General features: G+C 41.8%; 1 protein-coding gene across 6 annotated transcripts in view; it reads right to left on the bottom strand.

Annotated features, from left to right (window-relative positions):
• Nucleotides 1-15,926: 15,926 nt before the first annotated feature.
• MTDH (metadherin) overlaps nucleotides 15,927-25,407 on the bottom strand; it is a 57,412-nt gene continuing 47,931 nt past the window's right edge. For 5 of the 6 annotated variants that reach the window (XM_032609497.1, XM_032609491.1, XM_032609496.1 and 2 more), the window contains 3 exons: nucleotides 23,575-23,715; nucleotides 21,067-21,223; nucleotides 17,317-20,425 (listed from right to left, as the gene is read on the bottom strand). In XM_032609497.1, the coding sequence (XP_032465388.1) occupies nucleotides 20,355-20,425; nucleotides 21,067-21,223; nucleotides 23,575-23,715 (369 nt within the window). In that variant the 3' untranslated portion in view covers nucleotides 17,317-20,354. Of the gene's footprint in view, nucleotides 20,426-21,066; nucleotides 21,224-23,574; nucleotides 23,716-25,407 lie in introns of all 6 variants that reach the window. The other variant, XM_032609492.1, reaches the window with a different exon arrangement.

Here is a 25,407-nt window from a genome sequence, read left to right as displayed (position 1 = left end):
GGGAATCCAAAACTAAACTTTATTTCTTTCAAGACAGAGAAGGCCTCAGTTGACTGTGTTTCTCTCATCCTCTAGCTTTGCTCACTTGGCCCTTTGCCTCCTTTCCCACCTTACGTTCCCCTCTCCTCCTTACGCAGCCTCTCTGCAGGGCTCAGGTTGCAGCCTGCCCTACCTTCTGCATCTTGCCTTCATTACAGGATTAGCACTAACTCTATAGCCTGTAGTGTCGTCTACTTGGTTTTGCTGATGTAAAAGTTTGCCATTGAGCTCCTTCCTCTAATTGTTTAAACACTTGGGCAGTATATGTGCGGGTTGATGGGGCAGCCGGCAACATGGCCTGCGGGGAGGAAACGGAAATTCCAGCTGTAGCACTTGGCTCTGAAACCTCAGACAAAACACACATTCAACAGTTACTGAGTGTGTAGCACGTGCCAGGTGCTCTCCTGAATGTAGATGAACAGGAATTCACCAAACCCAGTCCTTCCCCTCTGCACACATGTGTAGACCGTATTTCCCAGGTTTCCTTGCAGTTGAGTGAGGCCTTATGCTTGAGTTTGGGCCATGAAATATGGGTGGAAGTGATGTATGCTTCTTTCAGGCCCCGTCCTTAAACAGCCCTCATATAAGGCTCCACTTTCTCTCTTCTCTGAACCACCACCCTGCCAAATTTTAAGTTAGGAATTCCTGCTAGTGGAGCATATTAGATTTTTTTTTTAATTGGAGTAAAATTGCTTTACAATGTTGTGTTAGTTTCTGATGTACAACAAGTGAATCAGCTCTGTGTATAACTCTATCCCCTCCCTCTTGGACCTCCCTCCCACACCCCCCATCCCACCCATCTAGGTCTTCACAGAGCACCCAGCTGAGCTCCCTGTGCTATTCAGCACGTTCCCACTAGCTATCTATTTTACACATAAATAGCAGATTTTAGACAAATACTTGGTGGTTCATGCACTTAACTCTGTGATTTCCAATGCTAGCCCTTGCAAGAGATCTGTTGGTTAGGTGTTGCTGAGACAATTAAAACTGAATTAGCACTTTTTATACTGAATTCCCTCCAAACACATTTTTAGAGTTTGTTTGGCTAACTGAGTGATGATTGAAATAAAATACCGTTTTGCCGAAATCCTGCTTTAGCTTTTAAGGTTCGTTGGATTCTCTGGCAAAATAAGCACTTGTCTCGCACGAAGAAACAGCTTTAATGCATTCTTTAATGAAAGGTGATTTAACCGAATTCTAATATACAATCATTAGAAGGAAAGGAATAAGATTATTAGGGGAACATAACAGGGTATACATCACCGAATTGGGCCAACACTTACTTCCAGTTCCAAGCAGCAGCTGGGAAGTCCCGAGGGACAGCAATCTGGAGCCCCAGTTGGGAAGGGTCCCGGGTGGTGCGTCCACCCCAAGGGTAAGACTCCAGTTTACAGTTCTGGGGGCTTTCGCTTCAGGCCGCAAACTGATATCATCAGTTTGCCTGCAAAAATGCAGCTCTGGATTCACTTTAACAATGCTGTTGCTTTCACCATGTGAGTCACAAGATTTTCTAGACCGCGGGGGACTGGCCAGCCAGGTCCCCAGGGCTCAAGAAATTCCAAGACCCATTCCCCTTTTTACCGTAAGCGCCATTTGAGTTGCTAGCAGCAACTGTTAGGTGTGCAAGGAGGCGTGCAGTCCAGGCAGTGTCACAGGTCGGACAGAGGCCTGCTTCTGCCTCTGAAGCTTGAACAAGACTACTTTATTCATTTTCCCAACAAATACCTAAATATCATCTGTCTCCTATTAAGTCAACTACTCCTTCCATTATTTATTCCATTTTTATAAACACAATTCCAAAACAGTTTATACTGAAGTCTTAGTCCAATCTTATTTCAAACATTTCTTCCGTGTTATGAGTAATATACTTGGTTGCTGGACAGTAAAGCATTGTTAACCCCATAAAACTTTTTTTTTTTTTTTTTTGCGGTACGCGGGCCTCTCACTGTTGTGGCCTCTCCCGTTGCAGAGCACAGGCTCCGGACGCGCAGGCTCAGCGGCCATGGCTCACGGGCCCAGCCGCTCCGCGGCATGTGGGATCTTCCCGGACCGGGGCACAAACCCATGTCCCCTGCATCGGCAGGCAGACTCTCAACCACTGCGCCACCAGGGAAGCCCCCCATAAAACATTTTGCTACATAGGAAAACCTTCTAGATTCTGTGACCTTATACCATTTTTTCCCTGATGCTGTAATTCTCAGATCACTTATTGCAGTTACTTTTCTTTTGGATTTCAGGGAATGTATAAAGCTTGTAATAAAAAGAATAAACACTGTTTATCTTGATACAGCTTTCTTCAAGAAGTCCGGACATTTCAAGGGAAGGGTTATAAAAGATGAGATGAGAGCTGGACAGACAGCAGCTGAAGTCAGACAGAACTCCTAAGTGTTTGGAAGCCTATGTATCCACATCGATCTTATTTAAAAGATAGTCCATTATTGTGGCGTTAGGACAGAAGGTCAGAACTCCTCTGTGCTTCACTCAGCTCTCAGTGTCCTGGCCGTGAGCAGGTCGAATGATGTCAACCATCAAATGAAGATAATTGTAACAAGAAGGCAAGATTAAGAGACGTGGAATAAGATTGTTTGCACCCAGAGCAAAATGTTATTTTTTGGTCTTTTTAGTCAATCAAAAGGAATTGCTTTAGGGCTTCTCTGGTGGCGCGGTGGTTAAGAGTCCGCCTGCCGATGCAGGGGACACAGGTTCGTGCCCCGGTCCGGGAAGAGCCCACATGCCGTGGAGCGGCTGGGCCCGTGAGCCATGGCCGCTGAGCCTGCGCATCCGGAGCCTGTGCTCCGCAACGGGAGAGGCCACAACAGTGAAAGGCCCGTGTACCGCAAGAAACAAAAACTAAAAGAAACAAAAGAAAAGGAATTGCTTTAGACCTTGACCATCATGGTTTATCCTCCCCCTGGAGTTTGGTGGCCTTGTAGTTCTGGCTTACCCAGACTTCTGGTCACAGAGCACTCCCTAGTGTGATTTCTTTCTTTCTTTTTTTTAAAAATTGAAGTATAGTGGCTTTACCATGTTGTATTTGTTTCAGGTACACAGCAAGGTGATTCATTTATACATATATCTATTCTTTTTCAGATTCTTTTCCATTATAGTTTATTACAAGATATTGACTATAGTTCCCTGGCTATACAGTAGGACCTTGTTGTTTATCCATTTTATATACACTTGTATGTATCTGTTAATCCTAAACTGATTTATCTCCCCCCTTCCCCCTTAGTAACCATAAGTTTGTTTTCTATGTCTGTGAGTCTGTTTCTGTTTTGTAAATAAGTTCATTTGTATCATTTTTTAGATTCCACGTATAAGTGATATCATATGTTATTTGTCTTTCTCTGTGCTACTTACTTCACTTAGTATAATCATCTCTAAATCCATCCAGGTTGCTGCAAATGGCATTATTTCGTGCTTTTTCATGTCTGAAATACGATGCGATTTTTGAGTGCGGGAGCTCTGTCTGACCCAAGATCATTTAGGTGGCGTTCGTTTCACTGTGCGGTAACCTGGAACCTTCCCTGCATCCTCGTCCCTACAGCCATAGTTCTCACCTGGGGTCACGCAGCAGCCTTAGGGTGACCAGCTGTCCCTGTTGGCCCGGGATAGCGGGTGGAGAGAGAGGTTCCTGGAATGCAGAGCTCCCAATGCTAAAATTGGGAAAGTCCTTGGCAAACCAGGATGGGTGGGTTCCCCTGAGCAGCATCCTACCTACCTCTCCTCGCATTCAGCTAGTTCCCCTCTCTGATCTGTTTTCCACAGAACAGCCAGGAAGATCAGCAAATCTGGTCATGTCACTCCCGTGCTGGAAAGCCTTTGAATGGCCTCCTAGCATCATTAAAGCTAAGCCCTTTAACCCGGCATCCGAGGTCTTCTATGATTCTGCCCTGCTGTCTCCCTGGCTGCCTCGCTCATCACTGCTAGCATCCACGCCCTACCCTCCGGGCTCCAGTGAGCTACACTGTCAGTTCAGCCACACCCGCTTCCATAGCCCCTGCGTGAGGTACACCTTTCCTCCCCGGACCTTCTTCACTCACGCTGGTGCCCCTAACCAACACTCTTCCCCACCTCTTTGATTTGTCTGCCAGCGTCTTGCCTTTGATGTTACCTCCTCAGGGAAGTCTTCTCTGATTTACCCTATTTGAGTTAGATGCCTTTATCCTTAGGATGATTTTTGGCTACTCATCACAGAGGCCTGACTACTGTGGCTTAAGAGGGCAGAAGTTCGATTTCTCTCTCATGTGACATGAATGTGGAGATAGACGGTCCAGGGCGGTTTGGCGGCTTTGCAGTCACCGGGGACACAGGCTCCTTTCTGTTCCCCCTGTGCTAGTACGGCTCACCTCATGGTCCGGGCTGACTGCTCCAGGCATCGTGTCCACATTGCAGGCGAAGCGTTTTAGATTTTGTATTTGTCTAATTGACATCCATTAATCATAAGACAAAACTAACGGCCGAGGTTGTTTGCATCTCCCCTGTGATCCACTCTGACCCATTTCCTTTATCTCACTCTCACACACCAAGCCAACATTTCCTCTCCCCTAATCAACCCGGGGCCAGGTGCCAGACAATTAAGGACAGCCCTTAAGCCCTAAAGCCCACCGGAATTATTCAAGGAGCCAACGTTAAGCTTGCCTTTCCCTCGGAAAACACAATAAAGGCTGCGGCCTGTGCTTTCCCCTTGTTCCTGCTTCTGCGTCCTGACTGAAGCTGCTACTTCCCCACATGGCCCTGGTGGCATGTTGTGCCCCCGCCTCGTGGGAGGTGTGAGTAGTAAGTTCCTCTTCCAACGGCATTAGCCTCTCCACGTCATCACTCAGTATCCTTTATAAACTAAGACCCAGACACAGATCACAAAGTAAGTCAGATCCCTTCAAGCAGCCTTCCCTGGCCTACATACCACTGCAGGGTACTAACTAGTCTGCTCCCCGCAACTAGCTCCAGAGGAGGCTGGGAGGGTGCAGTGCTGTCCCAAATAAATCAGGCTCTGTCATGGGGACGTGTGCTCTCCTGGCCTGAGTGCACATTTATCTTCTTCTCCCACCATTACCTGCTTACTTCTGTGATGCCTCTTTAAGCGCAAGTTGGTAAGATGAGGGATTGATTTGTGATGGTACCTTGTTGACTGCTGTATCCCTGCACCTAACATAGCTCCTTGAACGTTGGAGGTGCTCAGCACTGCAAAAGGAAAGTAGAGCTGTTGACTGTTAAGCTGGGAACAGAGGCGACACAGGTCTGCATCGTTAGCTTAAGCATACCTTCTTGATACCATAGGCAACACATGTGACGTGGATCCCTTTATATATGAAGTCACTGAAAAAAAAATTTTGAGCACCTGAATCAGGCTGATTACTAGCTCTAGGTGCCAGAGATACAGCACTGAGCTACACAGACACGGCTGTTTATTCAGTACTATGTTTAGAATAAATTCCCAGCAGATCTGAGCGTTGTTGGGCTCACCTTCCTCTTTCCTTCAGAGTTTAATGCTATGCCTTTTACAGTAAGTATTCAATAAATCTCAATCGAGCCGCTGGTTGAAACAAGAAGGATAAAGTGGGGGATTTTAAGTGTCCTATCATCCGAGTTTCCTCTTTAAAATGTTACTTGGTCATTCTTCCCTTTTAAGTTTTACAGCCCTAAAGAAATGAACAATTGGATAATAAGGGCTGGATATAAATTCTTTTTTTAAAATTAATTTATTTTTGGCTGCATTGGGTCTTCGTTGCTGCACGCAGGCTTTCTCTAGTTGCGGCGAGCAGGGGCTACTCTTCGTTGAGGTGTGTGGGCGTCTCATTGCGGTGGCTTCTCTTTGTTGCGGAGCACGGGCTCTAGGCGTGCGGGCTTCAGTAGTTGTGGCTCTTGCGCTCTAGAGAGCAGGCTCAGTAGTTGTGGTGCTTGGGCTTCGCTGCTCCACGACATGTGGGACCTTCCTGGACCAGGGCTTGACCCCTTGTCTCCTGCATTGGCAGGTGGATTCTTAACCACTGCGCCACCAGGGAAGTCCCGAGCTGGATATAAATTCTAATTCTCTTTCCTGGAATGTATCTTTGTCACACTCTGTACTGTTTTCCTTTGAACTTTGGATATTGTAGGAATTTATGCAGAAGAGGTTTTTAGAGTGAGTTGAGCCATACAGCATCACACAGTATTTTCTCTCCTGGTCTCACAGCCTCAGGTTTAAGGTCTGGCATGGCATGAAAGCCCCCAGCCACCATCACCTCTCTGTACAGATTCTTTAAAGACATTTTTCCTAAGCCTGACATCTGAGAAAATAAGTACACCTCCAACTAGTTATTGGAATAAAAGTAATATTTTTCTATTTTTAATCATTTATATACATTTTTCAAAAATGTTTTTCTCTGCTCACCTGCCTTGCTTATGGTAATGGTGACAGAAGTGAATTAAGGCAGTATGTCCTAACTTGGGGGTCTCTCAGACAATATATTACCAGTTTAATGGTGTCAATGCAAATGGAGTATAAACATGAACTTGAAGGAATTCCCTGGCGGTCCAGTGGTTAGGGCTCCGAGCTTCCACCAAAGGGGTCGTGGGTTCGATCCCTGGTTGGGAAACTAAGTTTCCCGCGTGCCACACTGTGCGACCAAGAAACAAACAAACAAAAAACATGAAATTGAGTCTCTCAAACAAGATACCGCCATTTTTATGCATTAGTGTCAGAGCAGCGGGATCTAAACACAGAATGGTTTCTTTTGCTCCATCCATGACTTCCTTCATCCATTTCCTGTTGAATCTTCCTTTCCTGTCCTTTAGAGACATCCCTGGAAGATCCATCATTTCACAGTCACTTTCAGAAATAAAAGTCCAGTCTCATTTATAGCTCCTGTTTAAACTTTACTTGGGAGTTCCCTGGCGGTCCAGTGGTTAGGACTCCACCCTTTCACTGAGGAGGGCCTGGGTTCAATCCCTGGTCAGGGAACTAAGATCCCGCATGCCGCGAGGCATGGCAATAATAATGATGAAGAAGATGATGATGATGATAAACTTTATCCCTTGTTCCCTCCACTTCCTCTCCCCACCCCCAAGCACTCACCAGGCTTATGGCTTGCGGGTGTGGAGCTTGCTCTGTGCTTTCACTTCTTTCCTCTCCCAGCCGGAGTGGAGCGGGGGCGGGGGCGGGGGGCGGGGGTTGGCTTGCGATCTACCCTGCGGATTCCCTGCCCTTCCTACTCCAATTTCCATAATGTGTGAGGGTAGCCACCTGGGAGAGAGACAGGTTCTGAGTCTTTTTCTAACTGACTACCGATCCTCTCTTGGGGGCTGTGATGGTTAATTTTATGTGTCACCTTGGCTAGGCTATGGTGCCAGTTATTTGGTCAAACACAAGTCTAGATGTTGCTGGGAAGGCAACTTTTAGTTGTGATTAACATTTAAGTCAGTGCACTTTGAGTAAAGCAGATTACCCTCTGTAATGTGGATGGGCTTCATCCAATCATCTGAAGGTCTTAAGAGCAAAGACTGAGGTCCCCTCAAGAGGAAGGATTCTGCTTCCCAACTGCCTTTGGACGCAAGACTGCAAACTGACTTCTGCAGGATTTCCAGACTGCCAGCAGGCACTGCCAATTTCAGACTTGCCACCTCCCACAACTGCATGAGCCAACTCCTTAAAATAAATTTCTCTCTTTCTCAGAAATGAGCTATCAAGCCATGAAGAGATACAGAGGAACGTAAATGTATATTACTAATTGAAAGAAATTAATCAGAAAAGGCTACCTACTGTATGATTCTAACTCCATGATATCTGGAAAAGGCAAAACTATGGGGACAGTAAAAAGATGAGTAGTTGCCAGGGTTTGGGGGTGGGGAATGACTAGGCAGAGCACAGAGAATTTTTAGGGCAGTGAGAATACTCTGTATGATGTTGTAATGGTGGAGAAATGTCATACGTGTCTCCAAACCCGTATGATGTATAACACCAGAGTGAACCCAAAGGGAAACTGTGGACTTTGGGTGATAATTAAGTATCCCTTGTCCTCCCCCTGAGTAAATGTGCCACTCTGGTGGGAGATGTTGATAATGGGGGAGTCTGTATGTGGGGGACAGGGAGTATATGGGAAATCTCTGTACTTTCTGCTCGATTGTGCTGTAAACGTAAAATGTCTCTAAAAAATGAAGTCTTTTTAAAAAAAATATTTATTTATTTATGTATTATTTCTTTTGGCTGGGCCAGGTCTTAGTTGCAGCACATGGGCTCTCTTAGTTGCAGCATGCATGGGGGATCTAGTTGCCCAACCAGGGATGGAACCGGGGCCGCCTGAATTGGGAGCTCGGAGTCTTACCCACTGGACCACCAGGGAAGTCCCTAAAAAATGAAGTCCTAATTTAAAAAATTATTTTAGAAAGCTCATATACGTATTTCCCCTAAAGGCCGTCAACCGATTGGATGAGGCCCTCCCACACAATTACACACACACACTCTGCTGGTTCTGTTTCTCTAGAGAACACTGACAAGGGTTTTTCTCTGCTTTCTCTGCCATCACTGACTTGTTTGTGTCAATGGCCTCCTGGTGCAGTATAGGGACCCATATCTTCAGAAGAGTTTCTCTGGGAGCCCCTCTTCGTTTTGGCTGGGGTGGTGGTGAAGGACCTCCACCATCCACCTCACAAAGAGGGCAGGGGAAGCCTGCCCTGAGCCAACAGCCTTCTACTCTTGTGACTCTTCCCAACTCCCCTCCCTGGTCTTCTTGGGTGGACTTTGGGGATCGACTTGATGGGAGGGCAGAGACCAGAACAGTGCCCTGGTGATGGCCATTCTCTTTAGAACGCGTGGTACTTAATGCCCCTTGGTTCTCAGCTGGAGGCCTCAGTAGTCGATTCCTCAGCAGAAGTCAACTCAACAGCAATTACAGTAAGTTTCCAGGATGTGACCAGGAATTCCTTAAAAAAAAAAAAAAAATGAGTTCCAAGTCCAAACATAATTGGGGACAACTAAGTGAAACAGAGTTAAACACTTTTTTTAGATGCAACGTTTCTCTGAAACTCTAATATGCTGATATGAATGGCAGACTACAAAGGGAGGATACAGTATACTGGAATTCCTAAACTTTGACTCTGGAACACAATTTTGAGACTCAGCTAGTAACTCCCATACAGTGGTCACACAACACTGGCTTGAAAAATAATGAGTTAGCAAGATGCCTGAGATGCTGGTTCGAGTCCTTGAGCCCTCACAGCTGCACAGACTCTCTGGGATTTGAGAGTATTAAAGTTCCTTAAGTTAGCTTTTGTGAGCATCTGAGAGCAAACATAAAGCCCCTGCTATGAAATAGATGTTACATACATGACAGCTATGACTAGGGATAAGATCTGAGATTTGTGGACTTGGAATCAACTCATACTACTCCACCCTACCATCAGTAAGTATATTTTACTGATGGGGCTTTTGTTGTAAGAACAATCAAATGTGTGATGTGCTAGTAAGTCCAAATTCTAAACTGTGTTTTAGAAACCTTTCTGCTATAATCATTCTTTACTGGGACTTCCCTGGTGGTGCAGTGGTTAAGACTCCGTGCTCCCAAGGCAGGGGACCCAGGTTCAATCCCTGGTCAGGGAACTAGATCCCACATGCATGCCGCAACTAAGCGTTCACGTACCACAACTAAGGAGCCAGTGAGCCGCAACTAAGGAGCCCACATGCTGCAAGTAAGACCCGGCACAACCAAATAAATAAATACATAATAAAATTATAATTAATTATAATTTTTCTTTCCATGATTCAAAATTGGTACGTGGATGAAATCTGGCACAATTTTCCTAACTCCAAGAAGATCTGAATAGCTTTTCTACTGGTCAAGTCGACTTTAAAGAGATTGGTGAAGGCAGGACTTCCCTGTTGGTGCGGTGGTTAAGAGTTCGCCTGCCAATGCAGGGGATATGGGTTCGGGCCCTGGTCCGGGAGGATCCCACGTGCCATGGAGCAGCTGAGCTCATGTGCCACAACTACTGAGCCCGCATGCCACAACTGCTGAAGCCCGTGTGCCTAGAGCCCGTGCTTTGCTAGGAGAGAGGCCACTGCAGTGAGAGGTCTGTGCACCGGGGTGAAGAGTGACCCCCGACTCTCCACAGCTGGAGAGGGCCCACGTGCAGCAACGAAGACCCAATGCAGCCAAAAATAACTAACTAAATTAATTAATTTTAAAAAAAGAGAGATTGGTGAAGGCACAGAGAGTGAGTTAAATAGTAGAAAACTCAATTTCCTATTACAAACGTGCAATGAGGAAATACAATTTCCTAGAACAAACAAACAAGGAAAGCCCAGACCTGACAAGCCCTGAGATAAGAGGGACTGAAATCTAGTTAGATTGCTTCTCTCCTCTGCCCAGGCCCCATTCTCACTTGGCAAGAGGGGATAGTGAAGGCGAATTGTTTCCTTCTTCTGGGGGAGGCTGAAAAGGAACTGCCTTGTGATGGTCATTCAACACCTACTCAGACCAGGGTTTGGCCGGATGTGATAAAATCCCTTTATCTTTACTTTTATGCCTTATAAGACAGTACGGATTGGCTGAAAAAAATAGTGTTTTTCGTTTTTTTGCAAAAACACCTTAGATTTATGTGATTTACGGGATGAAATATTTTGGGCTCCATCCCTACATTATGGCCAGATGTTTACTGCCTTACACAGCATTGATGAAAGCTATACAATACTTATTCATCAGAGTTCAAATTCTCAGAGAGAAAGCTTCTGGCAAATAAACTAAATTTATGATGATAACAGACAGAGTGTGTATACACTTTCCAAGAAGGTCTTTGACCTGGAACTGACCACTGTTTATATTGTTGATGACTTCAAGCTCTCTGACTTGTAATATTCTCCAGCGCTTTGTCCTTACGTGAATAATAGAAGGGTAGGGTGTCAGTGCTTTCTCTTCACACACCTAACATCAGGCCTCAGAGATTCTCAGTCTCTCAAGGATGTTGCTGTTAGAAGTACGTGTTCTTCATTTTTTTTTTTTTTGCGTTACGCGGGCCTCTCACTGTTGTGGCCTCTCCCGCTGCGGAGCACAGGCTCCGGACGCGCAGGCTCAGCGGCCATGGCTCACGGGCCCAGCTGCTCCGCGGCATGTGGGATCTTCCCGGACCGGGGCACAAACCCGCGTCCCCTGCATCGGCAGGCGGACTCTCAACCACTGCGCCACCAGGGAAGTCCTGTTCTTGATTTTTTTATAAGTCACCCACCCCCCGCACTGTGCAGCATGCGGAACTTCCCCAATCAGAGATCGAACCTGTGCCCCCTGCAGTGAAAGCTCGGTGTCTTAACCACTGGACTGCCAGGGAAGTCCTTATGTTCTTGATTTTCAAGACTCTGTCAAAGAGCGAGCTTTATTATTTATTTACTTATTAATTTCTGTGATAAGAACACAACATGAGGACTTCCCTGGCCATCCAGTTGTTGAGACACTGTGCTTCCACTGCAGGGGGCAGGGGTTCTGTCCCTGATGGGGGAACTAAAATCCCACATGCCATGTTGTGTGCCCCCCGCAAAAAATAACACATGAAATCTACCCTCTACTTTTGTTTTGTTTTAAATTGATTAATTTATTATTTGTGTTTTGGCTGCGTTGGGTCTTCGTTGCTGCACGCGGGCTTTCTCTAGTTGTGGTGAGCGGGGGGCTACCTTTTGTGGTGCGCGGGCTTCTCATTGTGGTGGCTTCTCTTGTTGCGGAGCACAGGCTCTAGGAGCACCAGCTTCAGTAGTTGTGGCGCACGGGCTCTAGAGGGCAGTAGTTGTGGCGCACGGGCTTAGGTGCTCCGCAGCATGTCGGATCTTCCCCAGCCAAGGCTCGAACCCGTGTCCCCTGCATTGGCAGGTGGATTCTTAACCACTGCACCACCAGGGAAGTCCTGACATTTACCCTCTTAACAAAATTTTAAGTGCACAATACAGTTTTGCTGACCATAGGCACAGTGTTGTACAGCACATCTCTGGAACTTAATCGTCTTGCATAACTGAAACTTTATACCCATTGAGCATTAACTCCCCATCTCCCCCTCTCTCAGCCCCTGGCACCCACCGTTCTGCTCTCTGTTTCTCTGAGTTTGACTAGTTTAGATTTCTCATGTGAGTGGAATCATGCAGTATTTGTCCTTCTGTTACAAGTTTATAAAAAAATTTCTTTTGACTGAACTGTGCTTAACATTTCACCAGGAAAAATTATCTTGTTACTTTTTCTAATATTCCTAATGACCACTCTCAACCCAGAACTCACCAGCCTCACCACATTTTTTATCAGCTATCCATAGGGTGCAGAGGAGATGACTATTCAGAACTTTACGTTCGCTTCAGTTATTTCTAACATGATCAAGCTCTAGGTGATAACAAACCAAATCAACCGTCCCCAAGTGGATTTTCTGGTCTAGTATGCAGCAGCAGGATCTAATGGGGAGACCAGAGCTTACCTGCGTTAAAGCAAATTTTTAAAAAAATAACTGTGCTTAGGGTCTTATTTTTTTTTTAGGGTCTTATTTTACTCTTATTCACTTTTAAAAAAAATAAATTTATTTATTTTATGTATTTATTTTTGGCTGCATTGGGTCTTCTTTGCTGTGCGCTGGCTTTCTCTAGTTGCGGCGAGCGGCGGCTACTCTTCGATGCGGTGCGCGGGCTTCTCACTGCAGTGGCTTCTCTTGTTGGGGAGCACGGGCTCTAGGCACACGGGCTTCAGTAGTTGTGGCACGTGGGCTCAGTAGTTGTGGCTCGCGGGCTCTAGAGCGCAGGCTCAGTAGTTGTGGCGCACAGGCTCAGTTGCTCCGCGGCATGTGGGATCTTCCCAGACCAGGGCTTGAACCCGTGTCCCCTGCATTGGCAGGCAGATTCTTAACTACTGTGCCACAAGGGCGGTCCCAAAATAAAGCATTTTGAAAGTTTTAAAAATTGTATACAGTTAAATATGTCTATCTTCTCTTTTACAGCTTCTAGGTTTCTTATTCTTGGTTAAGAACATCTTCCCATATAAAGTGATATGTCAATTATTTCTCAATGAAACTGAAAAAAAGTTTTCCTTTATAAAAACAAAGAAGAAAAGAATATCTCCTCCACTCCTGGGTTGTACATGTAGTTTCCTGTATTGTCTTTTAAGAGTAAACAAAATTTTTTTTTCAGTCTTTAATCCAACTGGGATTTATTTTCATATAAGGTATGATGGGGCCCAGCTTTATTTTCTTCCAGTCAGATAAGTTGTGCCAGTACCATCTATTAAAGAAATCATCCTTTTGCCACGAAACTAAAACACCACCTAAATTGTATACAGAATTCCCATGAATATAGGAATGTATCTCTGGATTCCCCATCCTGTTCTTCCAACTTATTTGACTATCTTTTTGTTGACAACTTATTAAACTGCATTGGTGTAACGCTCAATAAATTTTGAATATCCTTTATGCTTGGAGTTGCTCACACAGCCAAGATTCATTGTCTGGTATCCCTTGCTGCTTGACACACATGGATATGACCTTGTCCCTGCCCAACACTAAGAAAGGAGGGAGGAAACAGGAGGCCTGGGCAGAACCCAGTTGTGGAGGCACGGCCTGCAGCAGCAGCTGAGTCAGGAGTTGCGGTCTGAGCATCCTCACGGGAGCTGGTGGGCGGGTTGTTTCTGCTCCAGCAGACTATGAGGCCAGGTGTTACTCCTGGCAGGTTAAGGGAATCTGGATCCCTTGTGCTTCCTTTTCAGCATAAACTAGCCAGAGGGGATTCTGGGTTTTACAACTAAGAACGCTGATGGATACAAGTCATTTAAAATTTTATTCTTATAACTGGTATTCATGAGGTGGGTCCCCCTGCCCTCTCTTGCAGCTGCTCGCTACTTTTTCTTACATCAGTTTTTTCAAATTATTTGTTTCCATAGTCTTTGAAGTACTTGAAAAATCTGTTTCAGTCTAACTGGAATTGATCTGAATTTATATATTTGGGAAATATTCATATTTTTGTTTTCCAAATAAAAAATGATGGTTTTTCATTTGTTAGATCATTATTCTGTCCTTCAAAAAGACTACAGTTTTCATTTAGTCTTGTATCTTTCTTGAAACATTTATTTCTAGTTATGGTAGTTATGGAAATTCCCTGGTCGTCCAGTGGTCAGGGCTCAGCACGTTCACTGCTGGTGCCCTGGGTTTGATCCCTGGTCAGGGAACTAAGATCCCACAAGCCGTGAGGCGTGGGCAAAAAACAACAACAACAAAAAAAAACCCATAGGGCTTCCCTGGTGGCGCAGTGGTTGAGAGTCGGCCTGCCGATGCAGGGGACGCGGGTTCGTGCCCCGGTCCGTGAAGATCCCACAAGTCGCGGAGCGGCTGGGCCCGTGAGCCATGGCCGCTGAGCCTGCGCGTCCGGAGCCTGTGCTCTGCAATGGGAGAGGCCGCAACAGTGAGAAACCCGTGTACCGCAAAAAAAAAAAAAAAAAAATCAGTTTTCGTTGTGATGTAATTGGATTCTTTTTTCCATTTCTTTTTCTAGGTGCTTATTCTAGTACATAAAATTCTATTGGTTTTGTGGATCTGCCACTTTAGTGTATTCTTTTCTTAGTGCTCATAAGCTTTTTATTAGAATCTCTTGGGTTTTCTAGGTATGCAAATAGGGAAAAATGATCTCTCTCTTCTTTGATGTTGTACCAATTTAAATATTTTAAAAAAAGAGATGGTTTCTATGTTTTTTTTTTTTAATATTTGTTTTTTTTTTTTTAATATTTATTTATTTGGCTGCGCCGGGCCTTGGTTGAGGCACGCAGGATCTTGTTGTTGCGGCCTGCAGGATCTAGTTCTCTGACCAGGGATGGAACCCGTGGCCCCTGCAGTGGGAGCACGGAGTCGTAACCACTGGACCACCAGGGAAGTCCCAATGTAAGCATTTTTTTAACTGTTCATACCTAAGACAATGTTGACTAGCAAGAAACCCTGCCTTGCTCTGACTCTAACGGATGTGACTTTAGTATTTCACCTACTTCAAGTTTCTAAAATCTAAATTTGGAATAGCTGTTGGATTATCCTACTTCTTCAGCTCAGTGTCATGATCATGTACTTTTTCTGCTTTAATCTTGCGATTAAATGAAATGTTAGATTTCCTGATATTATACCTGTTTTATTTTCAATAAATTTCTGGATTTTGATTGCTGAAAATACATATGTCCCCCGGTTTCTAGCATTTGGATGCCCCTTTCCTAGTTCCAGTGCTAAGGTAGGTTTTCTTCCATTGTTCATTATTGTGGTCGTTTCAGTTTTGATGAGAAATGGAAATAGCTCCAAATTTTCCCAGCAATGTATTTTTTAAATTATTGAAGACAGTTTAGAAGAGAAAGAAATCATTCGTAATTCCAGGGTCTTAAGTAGCTAACAGCTCTGGTTGTCCTGCCAATAAACACCCTTGTGGTGTTTTTCAGAATGTCTGCAGCCCCCTCAGCAAACTCCGCAAGGAACCCTCGCCCTAAGGACACACGCTGCTCTTCTGAACCCTGGGGGAAGCTCCTGTCTAGAAAAGAGCCTCGCTATCCTCTTCCTCTGTGGAAAGGCTGCCATGTAAACCGTGCAGTACACAACTCCGAGGGCACTATTCATGTTCAGATTCACTGTGCGTATGCATATTTATTACAACAATTTCCCAACAGATGTCAGTGGAGTGTCTCGAGGAAGCAGCAGCAGCGAGGCTGTCATGACAGCCTTCCAAGACCAGGTTATGTGTTACCTGGGACCCCTACTCAGTTGTGGCCCCGAAAAGGAGCTGTGCACAGCTGGGCGCCTGAGAGTAGCTATTTTCATCCATGCCTCCACAGCCCACCCCTACACCCCGCCTCGGTCCTGTTACCTGACGACAACAAACAGCAAGCTCACCCCCAAGATCCCCCTACGGGTAATGTTCTATTTCTTAAGCAGAATGGTGGTTTCAGAGGTGTTCATTTTATTATGCTTTATAATTTATGTACATGTTACATATATTCATTTTGAATGCTTTGATACAATAAATAAAAAAGGAAAGCACACATACAAAAAAGAATGCCATTATCAGGGGGATGACCTTGAATCTGCTCAAAGTTTTCTTCAGATTAACCTGTGCATGAACCTCAGTATTGTTGATTAGGTAGGTAGCAAACATCTTACAATGCACCTCATATACCTTTCTTGATGTTAGGATTACAAATCATTCTGTTCAAGTTTTTAGAATAGTTAAAAGTGCGTTTTAATTTTTTAAAGATTACATTCCGCACCAGGGTAACTTCTACTGAAAATTGTTATAGTCTATACTTGCAGTGTAGCTGTGAGAGCAGGCTGCTTGGTTTTTTGAAGCCTCTGGGTCTCTAGGATTCCAAGCAGTCACTGAGTGGCAGAAATTTCTTCCACAATCTACTACATATAAGTTGAAACATTACTAGCTGCAACTCTGAGGAGCATCCAAGAGATTGAAAAATTTCCGCTCAATCGGAAAAGCTAAAACCTGACCTCAGAAGTGACGCTTGGTTGCAGGATATACACAACGTAGTCAACCCTGTGACAGAAGACCACTAGCTGTTCCTGATATGCACTTCTCTACTGCTTCCTCAGTAATGAATCCTGAAATGTTACTTTGGCCCATGACAGCCCAGGAGAAACACTATGACTTCCCATCCTCCTCGGTAGCTAGTAGGATCAACTGACTGAGCTTGGGTGGATAAGCCTGTGTGGTGTGAGTAACTTGAAGAAGCGTTCTTAAAGGAAGGGAGCAGAAATGCTGAGAGGAGGTTTCTAGCTAGTGCAGCTGCCTGCATCCGTGACACGAAAGCCACGTGTTGAGAATGTGGAAGGGCAACACAGAAGGACCTTGGATGCCTGGCCCTGCAGAGTGTCAGAGTAGCCCTGGCCTGCTTTCTTTTTTTTTTTTACATGCAAGAGAAATAAACTTCTATATTAAGTCACTATTGTTTAGGACACAGCCATACTAATATATAATGCCAAATTTGAGTTTAATTTCCTTAATTTAAAAGGTTGATACAAGTGATACACTACACCTGGTGGCAGTTACATCTACTGCTAAGATGATATAAGATGGAAGCTGTTTCCCATAGAGAACACCGTGTCACGAACAGGGACATTTCAAGAGATGCTTCACCCCAAATACTTGACTTGCCAGTGGTAAAGCCTGCCAAGTACACCTATGGTTTCAGAGCATCAAGAACATTTGAAACATTTAGAATCTATAGTTTAGAAACATCAAGAACATCAAAAAGTCATTGCCTTTAGACTAGCTTAGGATGCGAAGTGCCCTCCCATAAGAGAACTGTAAAGAGCAACTTAAATCAAAAATGGTTTGTTTTATTTACAGTACTCAATGTATTTTACAAATAACATATTTGCATTCCCTAAGTCTTTTGGAAAGTAATTCCAGTTTGTGCAATGAGCTTATAGGAACATCTTAAGACATCTGTTAGACATCCTAAATTCTAAATTTTGAAAGATATTTCACACTCTATTAATAGAGGACTGTTTGTAATTAAGAAAAACTAAACTCCATAGTTAAATATTGCCCTTCAATATCTTTAACCCAAGTACAAACTGGATTAGCCTATGAAATAATACCATTAGATTCAGATGAGTCATTCCCACTGCCCGCCCAATAAAATGCATGCACAAAGTAAACACGGTCAATTACATTAATGACATTTTATTTCAATACTTGTTTTTGGACTCTCTCAACTATTGTTTTGCTCAATTCAGGATACAGAGAGGTAGGATTCCAGTCTGGGGAATTCCTAACCCACTACTCTCTGCTCCAGAACAGGGAAGGATTTTCATTCAGTTAAGTACGGGGAGACAGGTCAGGATGAGAGAGAGTTTTAAGTTGTTTCTCTAGGAGGCTTTGTTTGCTAATCAGAACAAGGGTCCCCTCCAGCCCTGACAAAGCCTGAAGGGATCACTTATCTCCCTACTAGTGGTTTGGGGAGCATCTAATCCAAGCCTCCAAAGGACAACAGGCTCCCCTCTCTCCCCTGAATCATTACCTTGATTTTATTGCCTTCTGAGTTTATGTTGGAAAACAGTTCCTCTGTTCAGACGCCAGAAACTGCTTTCATGTCACATAAACAACTTTACGGAACAAGTGAAGAGCGATGAACAATGATACTTTGTGCAAGAGTCTGCATCTCATTCATGTGTAAGAGAATGAACTTACTAATTTTATCACTCATAGCTGCCATCTCTTAAAAGATAAAAATCCATGCCCTAGTTCTTGAGCCAGAGAGAAGGGACAGGTATCTCCATCCTGGATCCACCCCAATTTAGCAGTGCACTTCTCCGTCTCCACACCGAATCTGCCCTCAAAAGATGGTGTTTCTAACACCTGGTGTTGGTGGTTGAATGAGAGATACTAAGCTGGAGAAATAAAGTCCGACATTCGACATAGCCAACACAATTCTAAAATAAAGAAATGGTGAGGTAGAGTTGAGAGAGTTCAATTAAATTTGTTGAGCATAGATCTTTTGGCACATTCTAAAATTACACAGACTCCCTATTCAATTCTCCTTTGTGATACCTTTACAAAGTGCTGCAATGTAGGAATCCTTGGATCTCTTTAGGCAGCATCTATATAAAGCGAACAGAGCACAGTCATTTGAAGAAATCCACTCCTGGCACTTTAGCTTATTTACCCCGATATTGAAGCAAATAAAAACGATGCTATCCATTTGCTGAATTTATTTAAACAAATCAATTTAGAAATATAGAATTAAACAAAACTTCTGACATGTAAACATACTGCCATGTTCCTGAAACAGATGTTAACACCTGATAAAAGTTAATAATCACTTGTTAGGAAAGCTGTCCATTAATAAGGCCAGTCTTCAGCAAAACTAAAAGCATTTTGTTTCTTTAGCTTTCCTAGTGTGACAATTCAATACTATCAAACCACAGTCAAATATAATAAAGACAAGATTGGATGGACAGATCAGTACCATTGGTTACAGCTGTTAAACAGTTTCATTCTTGGCGCCACAGGAAAACAATTAAGCCAATCACATCGAATAAATCATGGCTTTTTTTCTTTATCACAATTCACTAAGTGATGTTAATTATGGTCCTTGTCAAACACGTTTGGTAAAGGCTATTTACAGTGTACATGGCTAAGCATGCACTATTTATAGTTACAAAGATACCTGCCAGTTTATTACAATAGAATTACACAGTGCCTGAAAATGGTGAAACATCTCACACATCATTTAAATCAATACAGTTTCAAGCAGGAAACGTTCCTTATTTGATCACAATTGCAATAATTACATGAAAATTCTTATAAAAACATGAATCCCCTTCAAGAAATTGATGCATATTCTACGCACTACAGGTTAAGGCAGTAAAAAAATGTATTCCTGATAACTGGAGGTCTTGACAATGTCAATTAAAGCTGTCTGACTTTAGTTTTTCATTCTCCATCATATAATCAAAGTTCTGTCTGTATAACTAGTTTGTGAAAGATTTCATTTTTAAAGTCAAAAAAGTATTAGTAATGAAGAAGAGTTGATGCTGGAAAAAAAAGTAATTGCTAGGGAAAGGAAAAAATGTAAGGTGGATTTTGCCTGAAAGTTTTCAAATCATCAACAAGAGCATTATTTGTGAGTCTGAACCTTAAAAGTATAAAACAAATATATAGTTTACCTTTCTTAACTTAAAATATACTGTACTTTGAACAATTCAAGTAAAGTAAGACTATCAAAAATAACTTCATAAGCCATACAAGTGTCAACTGCATTTTGAATGTTTTAAGAACTTTTTAAAAATTGTAAACTAAACCATGACAGTTTAGTTAAACAAACGATAAATGACTTTTTATTTGCACTTGTGATTTCTTTAATACAAATTGCTACCAACAAATATGTAAAGATATGGCAGATTATGCATTTGATCAAAGCACTTTGATTTAAGCATAAAACAGATTCAAATGGTTTAAGTTCCGTGCATAAGATCCAAGAAGATGCCTACGAATATGTAGGCAACCCTCTCTCTAATCAGAATCCTTTATTCCTCAGCTGCAGATGAGACAGGGCACAATCTGTTGTAAACAGGGCACTGTTGTAAAACCAGGATAATATTCTTAAATTAAGATCGTTCTTGTTAGATTGAAAAGACTCTCCCCAAGTGTCTTCCAATTCTGCTGACCTCTTAATTTCATAAATTAACTTTCCTTTGATTCCATTTTTATGGTGGTTGTGTTCAGTTTTGTTTTAAAAATTGGTTTAAATTTATATAAAACTCTGTACATGTTCACAAATTATTGCATAAACAGCATAATCTTCAAGACAGTGTTTGCAAACACATGTCCAATTCAGGAAAAAAAATATTCACGTTTCCCGTCTGGCTTTTTTCTTCTTTTTTATTTGTTTGGGAGATTCCCAACTAGTTTCAGACTTGGCTAAAAGTTGGGGGGGGGGGGAAAGAGAGAGAGAAGTTAGGAGGACAGTAAATATTGTTCTGTTTCAAAAATATGAAAGTAGTATCAATAAAAACGTGCTCTGAAATCCACTAACGATGCCTCACATTTTATGTTTACATTTTCAAGTTCTAGTTACATGTTTTTAGGATATTCTCTGGCTGCCTTCCTCTTTTCCTTTCCTCTGTATTATTTGGTTTAACAATATGGATGATATTTCATCAGTTTTGACCTAGAAAAACCACTGTTTAAAAGACTCAATCTAAGTAATAAAAGTGAAAGTGGGTAAAATGGACACTAAAGGTAGCTAAAGGGAGAAAAAGAGGTGGAAAAAAAAGGGCACAGAACAATTTGCAGTCTCAAGAACATGTGCACAGAAAAAGGGAGGGACTGGGCAAGTAAGGGCAGGCATAGCCCTCCTCTGTGTATGTCCTTGGCCACCTATTCTTGCCTGAACTGAGTTCAGCTCCCTGGCCCTCCCAACTGAGGTCCACAAGGGTCCAAGGAATCTTCACAAAGGAGGAAAGGGATGCTCTAGTAAGTAATCCATTAGACTTTTAAGATAGTAACACATACAGACAGTACAGAGAACACCAAAAGAACCAAAAATGAGAATTACTTACTCTGTGAAGGAGGCACACTATTTTGCTTAGTATTCGACTTGGATTTATCTGTTTCTTGTAGCATTGGTGGCACTTGGGAAGAGCTCTTGTCAGAATCACTTTTTGATAAAATAACAGATGGCTCGGTAGAAATAGCAGGTGGAAGAGTCTTGATAGGCTATTTTGAAATGAAATTATCTTAGATTTTCATTAAAAATTTCAAATAAAAATCCTAGTAATATGAACATGGTTGCCAAATAATTTATAAGAAGCGCTACAACTCATGCCTGCCCTCTAGTGACACATAACCAAATAAGTCTTTATTTACAATATCCACAAATACAGGTTGGGATAAAAATGGATAAATGTGTAAAATCACAAGATGTTTACTGAATTTCACATAAGAGTGAATAATTCCATTTTCATTAACTTTTACATTTTTCTTTTTCATTACAAGTAACAGGATTTTTTAATGTTTTGGTATTCAATGCTTCTGCCCACTTCCCACTAACTCTCACCTCCTCAAAACATTTTCATGTGAAGGCAAAAAGAAAATAGCAAATTTCTGAACTACCAGTAGGTGATACTCCCTTTTGTTCTTCTCAAGAGTTAGAGCTATCTCAAACAGCAGCAGCAATAGGTTCAGTTTCCTCCCCAAGGAAAAAGATGGCCTCAGATACAGCAGACTATGGCTACTAGAGTCTTATCTATTAAAGCAACTAGTAAAACTCAGGTCCAAATCGTCAGAGTTTTATTGAGTCTGATAGTGAAATCATAATGCGTAGGGCCTGAACTCTTGAATCTTCCTTCTCCTCTGCAGCCTCCGAGCAGAGAGGTAAACTAACTGATTTGCCTCAATGAGGCCTGTTAATGAATGTTCAGGACAGGTAACAACAGAAACTCCAACACCTACAGTGCCTTGAGGCTGTAATAGATGAGTAAGAGATCATCTCACCCTTTAGCTCTACCTGTGATGATTATTTTGAATACAGAAACAAGGGTAAGTCATGCTTCTCTTGCCCCTTGTTCTTCCAGGCTCCATGGGTTCAAGAAAGCACAACGGGAAAGGAAACAAGAGGCAGGTGTGTACCCAGGTAACTACTAGAATTCCTTCTTCCTATCTCAGGTATCTGAAGCTGCATTTATGTTGCTTGGTTCAACTTTAATAATGTTTCCTGTATTTATTTCATACCCAAAAGTTCAGTACTCATTTTAAATCTCTTTCCCCCCCATTCTCTCACTTACCTATATTAAATCACAGGAGGACTCAAATATCCTTTACAAGATGGCTTCTGAAAATGACTTATTAAATAAAACATCAAAATGTCATGTGACCCTTTGCAGTCTTACTATTAAATTTATGTATGTATTTTTTTAAAAATTAGTTTATTTATATATTTTTGGCCACGTTGGGTCTTCGTTGCTGCACGTGGGCTTTCTCTAGTTGCGGTGAGCGGGGGCTACTCTTCATTGTGGTGCACGGGCTTCTCATTGCAGTGGCTTCTCTTGTTGTGGAGCACGGGCTCTAGGTACGGGAGCTCTAGGGCGTAGGCTCAGTAGTTGTGGCTCACGGGCTTAGTTGCTCTGCGGCATGTGGGATCTTCCCGGACTAGGGCTCAAACCCGTGTCCCCTGCATTGGCAGGCAGATTCTTAACCACTGTGCCACCAGGGAAGTCCTATGTATGTATTGAGACTGCATTCTTTTATGTCAAAATACTCTCAGGGAATTAAAAGCATCAAGTCCAAATAGGAAGTATGGTTACGATTTTTAGAACCAGACTGTTACAAATTCTTTCTCTTAACAGTAATTCAGGTTCTTGTGTAAAGCTGTCTCATTAAATATGTAGCCTCCATAGAGGCAGAGATTTTTTTGTCTTTGTTCTTTGATGTGTCCCCAGAACCTTAACTAGTGTGTGGCACTGTGGTAGGTTCTCAATACATTTTTTGAATGAGTATATAAACGAACCATGCAGAATTTCATGGTCATTCATATTTCTTATATTTCTATATGATATAACTTACCAAATTAGAAATCAGACTTTTAAAGAGCTATGGTCTTTGTGTCACTGGTCTAGACCTTTTGTAAAATGGTCCCTTCTGACATATCAAAATTTTCCACAGAGGCACACAGTTCAAGATACTGTCAGCAAATTTTAAACAAATGCTACATTCTGAGAGGTCGGACCATAGTCATTTTATATTATGTGCATGCTTTTGGGAAAGTGGAACCAGTCACATTTTCTGTACGCCATCTATCCCTTGTATGCCTAGATATTTAAGAAAAAAATACAGTCTAGTGGCTCTCTCTAGTTTTGCATCTGATAGTTATGGGACTTGGGCCAACTTATTCAACTTCTCTAAACTCATTTATATAATGGGTTGTACCTTTCTTGTGGGGTTGTTGTAAGGGCAATTTGGTGTATTTAAAATGTTTAGCATGGGCCTCCATAAAATATTACTATTAATACAATTCTCAAGTCATCAAAATTTTATTCCTTACATATACATTTTATTCCTTACATAGTTACCTGGCTATTTTTGATGAGCGCTTCAGCTGGATCACTAGTGCTTATGGTCTTCAAAGAAAAAGCTTTTTCCTGTTTTGGACGGACCTTAGAGGTATTCACTGGGAGCTCTTCTCTAATCTCTTTTCCTAATTCTTCTGTGTCCTACAGAGAAAAGTAGTGCATTAGATGATACAAATCACTCATTTTTTTCCTAAATAAAATCTATTTGGTTTATAGTACTACTGTCCAGAAGATATTCCAAGAAGATAATTTTATTTCAGAAACTGCCCAAATGGCTTAAAAGAGCATAAAAAAAATAATTATTCAAAGAATTCTAACCATAGGTACATTTGGAATATACGTTCATCATCCCTGCTTTCCTCAGGGATTTAAATCAACTGTGAATTAAAAAATAACACACTCACATCCCCAAATGGGAACCATTTAATTTACTAAACCAAACAAGTATTTTTTTCCTTTTATAAAAAGTACACGGGGAATTAGGTGCTACTTTAAGACTTTAGAAATAGCATTTCACTTAATGATTTCTTCAAGGAATGAAATATTTATACATAAGTGCATTTTCTAGACAAATTAAGCTTACACAGTAGAAAGGACACAGATAGGAATTTCAGTTTTGGCCATGCCACAACCTAGCTAAGTCAAGGACAAATGCTTACGTCAAGGACAAATCTTTGATTTCCCCAAACTGCAGTTTCCTCAACTGTAAAATAAAATTTGTGTAGATAATTTTTATGGTCTTTTCCAAGTTTAAACATTTCCATTCTTAGGTCTTCAAACTTTTTAAAAGACATTACATGCTTAGGTATGTGAAATAAGTATGAATTAGAATATATTAAATAGGACTATCATTGTGAATGGTAAGAAAAAAAAAATTCCAAAACGTAATCATTTATGCATAGGCTACTCTGTGCTATGTACTTTACACAGAACTTCAGGGATATCTCATTTAATTCTCAAAACAATCTATGCAGTTAAGGAACTTGTGCAAAATACAACAAACAAACAAAAAACAACTCAGTAAATGGCAGAACTAAAATGTGAATACAGATCTGACTCTAAAACCTGTATACTTATTCACTATATTTAAAAAACAGATCAAACATTTTTTAAAAATGAATATCAGAATACTAAAGGAACTTTCACAATTTAATGACCTTTGCCAATTAATCTGAAATTTAAGGTATACATCTACCCCACAAAATTTCTTTTAAAAGGAACTCACCTAATCTACAAGTCAGAAAAGCAGTATTAGTAAAGTCCATAGTATGAATCACAGAAATCCAGAAAAAGTTTGGCTAAATGGATTTCAGATAGTATTACTAAACAAAGTATGGCTATCAATAACACTTCTCATCAGCTAGTTCAGCTAACAAGAAAAGCACACCTACTATATAGTTTTTGTTTTTATGCCCATTGATCTTAGTTATGTTAACCTTAATGCCCATCTATTATTACTGAGAAAAAACTAATATTGATAATGGATTGGTATCATTTATGAAGTGTTGTGCTCCCCACAACAAAAAAGAACTGAACACATACTTCTTTAGAAAGTCACGCTGAAATTTTTTCCAAATAGAATAAGTAGGAAAATTACTATGTAGCCTATCCTCTAGAAATTCTGGTTATCTCCTACATTTAAAGGAATGAAAACAATTAGCCACATGGTTGTAAGTAAGAAATAAGATTTTCATAAGTTGTAATGTAATAGTGATAATGCTTTCAAAAACAAATCCATGCATATTTCCAGTAATCTAGTACATGTGAAATTAAAATCTTTGTTTTCATCTATATAATGATCTAAAAATACTTTCCCAGATAGGAAAAACCAAA

The sequence above is a fragment of the Phocoena sinus genome, chromosome 17, assembly GCF_008692025.1.
Source record: "Phocoena sinus isolate mPhoSin1 chromosome 17, mPhoSin1.pri, whole genome shotgun sequence".
Lineage (NCBI taxonomy): Eukaryota > Metazoa > Chordata > Mammalia > Artiodactyla > Phocoenidae > Phocoena > Phocoena sinus.
This window is presented reverse-complemented; position numbering and strand designations above follow the sequence as displayed.